The sequence below is a fragment of the Lissotriton helveticus genome, chromosome 1_1 (assembly GCF_964261635.1).
Source record: "Lissotriton helveticus chromosome 1_1, aLisHel1.1, whole genome shotgun sequence".
In the NCBI taxonomy this organism is placed as follows: Eukaryota; Metazoa; Chordata; class Amphibia; order Caudata; family Salamandridae; genus Lissotriton; species Lissotriton helveticus.
Genome location: NC_136057.1, coordinates 1,850,789,253 through 1,850,796,489, shown reverse-complemented (window position 1 = coordinate 1,850,796,489; position 7,237 = coordinate 1,850,789,253). Strand labels below are relative to the sequence as shown.

Here is a 7,237-nt window from a genome sequence, read left to right as displayed (position 1 = left end):
GTCAATTAATGAATACTTTTTGTGAATCAGTGTGTAACTAACTTTGCACACTTCCACCTTACCCTGCTTTAGTTGTCATACTACAGGAAGCCAACGCTTAAAAGTGAGGCAAACTTTAAAGACTTTGTGCCTCTTTTCAGTGAGTGCTGCAGGGCAGGCGTATGTATTGGAAAAGGTCTGAATTTGGGTGGGGTGGGCAAAGTAAGATCCATTTGGATTATACTTGTAGTCAGTTGTAGATGGTAATATATGTGCAGATGCATAAATTTCTTTGGAGCAAACTGCAAAAAAAAATAATTGTGCATGTAATTACTTAGATGGATTGATATCACACTTCGCACATGTCTAGCATGTTTTATTTCACTTTGCTTCCCTAGAATGTCACACAGTGGGCAGAAGAAGATTTCAAGCTACTTCACAAAATTTAAGCCCAAAGATGATGGGGAGCCTACTAATAAAGTAGCTAAAAAAGACCATGTACTTACGCTGGATGAAGGGAACAACACAGAAGATGAAGTGCAAGAGAAAGCACTAGATGAGAGGGACACCACTACTAGCAGCAGCGTTATCACACCTACAGAAGAAAAGACACAAGATAGTCCTCTCCGAGATGACCAGCATCATGCTGTGGAGATTGCTACTGAGACAGAGGAAACTCCAAGCACTAGCAAACAATTTGACACATTATCGCTGAAACCACATTCAGGCAGAGTTTTTAGGAAAGGCATTCTTCCTAAAGGTTGGAAACATGATCAAAAGATATATTTCCAACGCAAGCGTCCGTGGTTAATTGTTAAAGGCCCTAACCTTGGCTGTTCTGTGTGTCGCCAAGTCCGTGATCTTGGTGCTGAGAAATCCAGGGGAATGAAATTGTCCAAAGAATGGACTGACTCTACTGTGAAGGCATATGGCACAAATCTAAAACAACAGCAAAAATCATTGAGAAAAAAGATTGGAGAACATGCACAAAGCAAGGCTCATGTTGCAACTTTAAAAATCTTAGAAAATGCAAAAAAAGATTCTTTATTGCAAGTAACTGCAAAAGCTCAATCTTTACAAATGTCATCAACATCCAGAATATTCCGTGTAGCTTATAAGAAAGCAAAGCGGAACAGGCCAGCGTATGGTTTTGAAACAGAGATAGACTGCCACCAGTTAAATGGACTGGATATGGGTCGAATTTTGCACTCCAATGTAGCTTGCTCAAACATACAACGCCACATATCCTCAGAAATGAAGAGGAAGATATTTGCTCAAATTATTGGACTTTCCCCAAAAATAAGTATTTTACTAGATGAAGGCACTGCGTTAAATAGGAAAAGTTCTTTAATTGTGTACATGCGAATGCAGCTACCTGGCATGGACTCCCCAGCTAATATTTTTGTGGACCTCATTGAGCTGAGTGATTTGTCAGCTGACGGCATAGTAAGCAGTTTACTGTCTGCTCTAAAAAAAGATCCTATTAATATAAGTGAGGACTTTCTCTCCAAATGCCTGGTTTCAGTTGCCTGTGATGGAGCTTCAGTGATGTTTGGCCGTCACAGTGGTGTTGTAAAGAGGTTGCAAGAAAAAATCTCTCCCAATATTGTAGCCTGGCACTGCTCAGCACATCGCTGGAACTTGCCGTTCATGATGTCATGAAAGATATTGGCGCTACAAATCACTTCAAAAACTTACTCGACAAGCTATATTATCTGTTTGCCACATCTGTTAAAAACCGTTTGGAGCTAAAGGAGTGTGCAGAAGTTCTTGACATTCAGCTCTGCAGAATAGGTAGAGTGTTAGATACTCGTTGGGTTGCATCAAGCTTTAGAACAGTAGAGGCTGTTTGGAATGCTTATCCTGCTCTCTACAAGCATTTTACTAGTGCAGCTGTTGATACTTCCCGTGACAGTTCCAATCGAAATATGTACACCGGCCTAGGAAGGCGATTATCATCTATCCAGTTTGTTGCTAATCTTGGCCTCATGTATGATGCTCTTCAGGAGTTATCAGAGTTATCACTCGAGTTACAGAAACATGATTCTACAATCATTGATGCCCATCGGGCTATTTGTCGGCAAATAGCAGTGTTTGAGGCAATGGTAGACAGGCAAGGGAAGCATTTCTCACAGTGTAAAAAGGCAATGGAAGAAAATATATTCCAGGGTGTGATGCTGCACAAAGGAAAGACCACTGACAAAATCATTGAACAGGGACAGTTTTTTCGTAGCCTTGCAGAAAATCTGAGAAATCGTTTGTTGTCTACAGGTGGTACTAATTCTGCTGACAAAAAGGCTGACTATGATACACTGATTAACAAAGTGAAAGTTTTATACAAACAGTACTGGCCTGATGAGCTACCTGTTCTTTATGGTGAAAGTGACATTGAGTCTCTGTGTAAAAGATTCAACATTGCCAGCCGAGAAACCATACGTGCCTACAGAGAGTATAAGGAATCTGGAGGAAAAGAAATTAAAAGGCAGTTCAAGGAGCTTTTGATGGCTTTGCACACTATTGCTATCAGTACTGCAGAATGTGAGCGGGGCTTTTCTCAAATGAATCTTATTTGCACATCTACAAGAGCATCATTGCTGACTGAAACAATATCTTCTTTAATGTTTTTAAATCTTGTTGGTCCACCATTTAAGAGATTCAATCCAATCCCGTATGTTCAGTCATGGCTTGCAAAAGGACGGAGAGCAGCTGATGACACTAGGAGTAAAGCAAGGAAAGAGGAGGACTTGGAATGCACAAGTGATTTAGACTGTGTGTGGGCTTTCCTAGAAAAATAAATGCTAGCCCAGTCCAACTGAAAAATGGGTCATTGCAATGTTTTAAAAAAGTTAGGCTTTACTGGACTTTTGGGGAAATTAATTGTTGTGTACTTTATATAGGTTATTTATTTGCATTGATTGACAGTGTCAATTTATTTAATATTTTCTTATAGTTGTCTCTTGGTTTGGATGTTATATTTATTATATTTTATATAATTTATTTTGTTTTTATAAGACTTACCTTGCTTTTTCATTTTAGAACATATTTATTTGTATTTATATGTTTTATGTTACATTATTTTGTCTTTATATGTTTAGATTTTGTATGGCACTGACTATGGCCATTTTGCACTAATAGCTATGACTTGCAATACTGTGAAATTCAAACTGCCTCGTCATTACCTATTCCTTTGGCCTAGGTAGCTCTAGGTCCTTTTGGTGGAGATTACATTTTTCTGAGCTTTATACTAAGATACAAATCTTTAATTAAAAAGTCATATTTGGAATATATGCCTCTTTTCTAATCTGTTGTGTCTGTGTGATACAGAACTGCATAGTTCCATATTTTATTTAACTAATCTGTGTCTAATAAATGCACATATAGCCCCCAGGGGACTAAGCTATAGCAACAAGCCCACTTGGTAATCCTCTTTTTTCAATTGTTTCTCTAACAAAATACTCTAGTGTACTGAATAACCACATACCCCTTCGGCAACTGGAAGTGCCATGACTGACTAATTCAAGTACATTGCATGATGTTATTCACTTTCTCAGTTTAGTGTGTTTTAACAACATGTTGGTTTATTTTGGCACATAAGCTATGTAAAAGTTGTACCTTAGAACTCATAGACTGTTAAAAAAAATGGCATACCCTACCCCAGTATTGTCCTTTCACCAAATCAGCACATACAGCACTGAAATTGTCCCTTTTCAATGCATTAGTGATTTTAGCTAATTTATTCCAAAATTGTGCTTTAAATGCACTTTTGAGTTAATCTTTTTCAAAATGTTCACAGGGCAAGGGACCCTCCTATCAAAACCTTACTATGAGGAAGGCTCCCTTGCTGAAATTCGCATCAGCCAGATATATATTACCTCTGACTTTTAGCAGAGCCAGTTGAAAATGTGGGTGGAGCTAATATAGTAAGTGGGTGGAGCCAGTGGATGAAGTGGGCGGAGCCAGAGAAACGTAGGTGTGGCCTCTGCCAAACATTTGAGCACCTGCACTTCATATTTTACAAATTAAGCACTGCTTTCAATGGTAGTCTGACCGCCATTGAAAGGCTGTTGGAAATTGACTTTGGGGCCCCTTCCCCCTGTCCCTCCACGGCCCCTGTCCCTCCACGGCCTCAGCGAACTCCGCTATGAAGCCTTAGGGCATCTGTGGTGCCTCCCCAAACATCAATACCCCACATGCCAGGTTCACGGTGCATGGATGTTTCAAAACATCTATTTTAACAATGCGGCTTGTGCTGCAGTCCTTTTCCAAATGCAGCATAAACTGACATGGTAAAATTGATGTTTCCAACCTCCTCATGGGTGGTCGCATTATAATTTGTTCGATGGAACCGCCGACTACTGGTGGGGTGGTTTCCATTCCAACAAGATGCCCGTCGGAGTTTTTGTAGTTTTGTATAGCCCGAACTGCTAAGGGCATTGAAGCGCTTTCCATGAGCACCAGATTACATTACAAGAGGTCAGGTTAATTTTATTAGAAATGGATAGATTAAAGGCCACATTTTGAGTTCTGTGGACAGGTTACTTCATCACAAATATATCATTTTATATAATGCACTTGTAATAATGCAAATCTAAATCAGGCTCTAAGGGCCAGATGTATGAAATACTTATTTTGCATTTCCTAAATAGCAACTCCTTAGATATCGTTATTTAGGAAATGCAAAATGGTATGTATAAAAATAGGGTGTACAGAGTAGGAATGTCTATTAGGAAATCATTATTTAGGTAATACCAAAACATTTGTTCCTATGAGCCTATAGGTACAAATGGTTTTGCATTTCCTAATAGGAAATCACAAATTAGGAAAATGCAAGGATGACATTTAACCTAAGCCCCCCCCGCCCTTTGCTGCACCCCGAAAAAAGTGGTGCACATGTAAAGCACACGCATACCCAAGGGGTATGTGTGTGCTTTATTGCACTTTAAAAAAACCATTTTGAAGTGCTTTTTTAAAATTGCACATAGTTATCATCGACGCAGAGTCAATGGTAATAGCATTTCCTAAATGGCCAATTCGCATTTAAGAAATGCTTTGTGCATTTGCATAGGAATAGCGCAAAAAATTTGGGAGTCCGCTGGGACAGCAGTCTCTCCTTCGCCTCCCACATTCAGCAGGTTGCTGGTTGTTGTCTAACCAAGCTGAGGAACCTACGCAAGATCTTGAGACTTCTGCCAGTAGAGTATCGCAAAACTGTGGTCCACGCTACAATAACATCAAGGCTGGACTACGCTAACGGGCTCTATCTGGGCCTCCCCCGTTAGCTAATCCAGCGCCTTCAGACGGTGCAGAATGCGGCTGCGAGACTGCTGAGGTGTATTCCTTTCAAACACCCAGTCTCTCCGCATTTGCGGGCGATGCACTGGCTCCCAGTGGCCAGCCGGATTAAGTTCAAAACCCTGACGCTGGCCTTTAGGTCCTTGTTTGGCACCTGCCCTAACTATCTGAAAGTCAGACTCCCCAGGTCCCTCCGCTCCAACGGGCAGGTGAAGATTGTGGTCCCTCGAGTGCGAAGGGTACGGTTGGGCGGAAGAACGTTCTCGGCCAATGTGGCGGGGCTATGGAACTCTCTTCCTCCTGCTCTTCAACAGGCCCCTTCTGAAGCCTGTTTTAAACGACTGTTAAAAATTTGGCTTTTCACTTCACAACGTTAAGTTCAGCCACACAACTTTTTTGGCCTTTCTGTTCTTATAGCGCCGGGATACCTCCTTGTGAGGCAGCTGTTCGTGCTCTATAAAACTCTTTATTATTATTATTATTATTATTATTACGTAAATAGGAAATCCCAGTTTTACTATTTAGGTGTTGCAAAATGCTATTTCTACTGAGTAGAAATTGCATTTTGCGATTCCTAAACAGCCTTTGTACATTTTGTACATGCCAAAAGGCCATTTAGCATTTCATTACAGGCTGAAATAGCGATTCAGCCCATTAAGAAATTATAAATAGCTTAGTAGCTCTGTCCCTAAATGTTTTGCACAGAATCACAGGATGCTGAGGAGGTGATGGTACTCACATTCTAGTCTACCACTTGTGAAGGCTGCAGTTGTGGCCATTGGGCATATTACCTCCCCAGTTGCAGAAAAGAGTCAACCCTAGCAAAGATCAAGATGAATGTTTTTATGCCAACAAATTATTTATTTTTCACTGGAAACATGCTTATGACAGTGGAGCAAGCTTTGGGTCAGATGTGAAATCATTTCATTTTGCGAGTCTCTAATTGCGAATCTCTGCGACTTGCAATTAGGGACTCACAAAATGTGATGTACAAATGTGTCTCAGACACATTTAGCAATTCCCAGTGGGGCGCAAATTACCTACCTCATCAGTATTCATAAGGGTTGCAATTTGTGACCCATTGGGAATGGCCTGCAATCACAGGGATGATGGTCTGCAGGGGGCAGCAGACCACCATGTCTGTGATTGCTTTTGAATGAAGCAATTTTTGTAAAAATTCAAATGCAGTTTGTTTTCCATTTTTTTAATTTTTTTATTTTTTTTTATTGGGTAAGTCGTTTATTGCACATATAGCCAGTAAAGTTACACTTGGTTTGCCTGCAACCTCAGCGGGCCGGCCGTTCAGTATCACAGTAGGTGTAGAGTGCCGTGAGGCTTACACAGCCATTTAGCCGACATCCCCAGGACCGGCGGCGCTTTAGCAGTCGGCATTTTTCAATGTTAACATAGTGCATCTCGTTCCACATTGCATATGTTTACACTTACATTTTACTTTTTATATTCCCCTTATCCTTAGTCAGAACTTTAAGGACAGTAACCAAACCAAAGAAACCCTTCAACGACAGTCCCTGTGTCACAGCATTCTCCCCTCCGTATTCAAACGTTTACAAAACATATCCATTCCTTGTAGCCAATAAGAGCACAGTTAGTACCGTTAGTATCATTCAGTGCCTGTAGATGACTGCGCCTGCAGATAGTTCTTCAGATACCCCCAGAAGTCCGTGGGGCGAGATCCAGACGGCAGTTCCTCTCCGTAAGTAGCTAGTGTATCTCGACAGTACGTTAAATCCGTTAGCCAGTCTTGCATCCTAGGTCCCTGTTTCACATTCCAGTGCATTGCCACCCTCCTCCTAGCCATTAACAGAGCAATTACGCAAAACTTTCTCTTGTGCGCTCTGAGCTGCGGTACCAAGCCCAACAGGCAGACCAGAATCGTGCAGTCGAGTGTCTCCCCAAGCATCTTCCCAACCTCTCGCACCACCTTCTCCCAGAACTCTCCAACTAT

General features: G+C 41.1%; 1 protein-coding gene across 1 annotated transcript; it reads left to right on the top strand.

The window, feature by feature from the left end:
• Nucleotides 1-378: 378 nt before the first annotated feature.
• LOC144765717 (E3 SUMO-protein ligase KIAA1586-like) lies at nucleotides 379-2,774 on the top strand. Its single transcript, XM_078650335.1, is given in 2 exon segments — nucleotides 379-1,612; nucleotides 1,615-2,774. Coding segments are annotated over 2 exon segments (2,394 nt in total).
• Nucleotides 2,775-7,237: the final 4,463 nt, after the last annotated feature.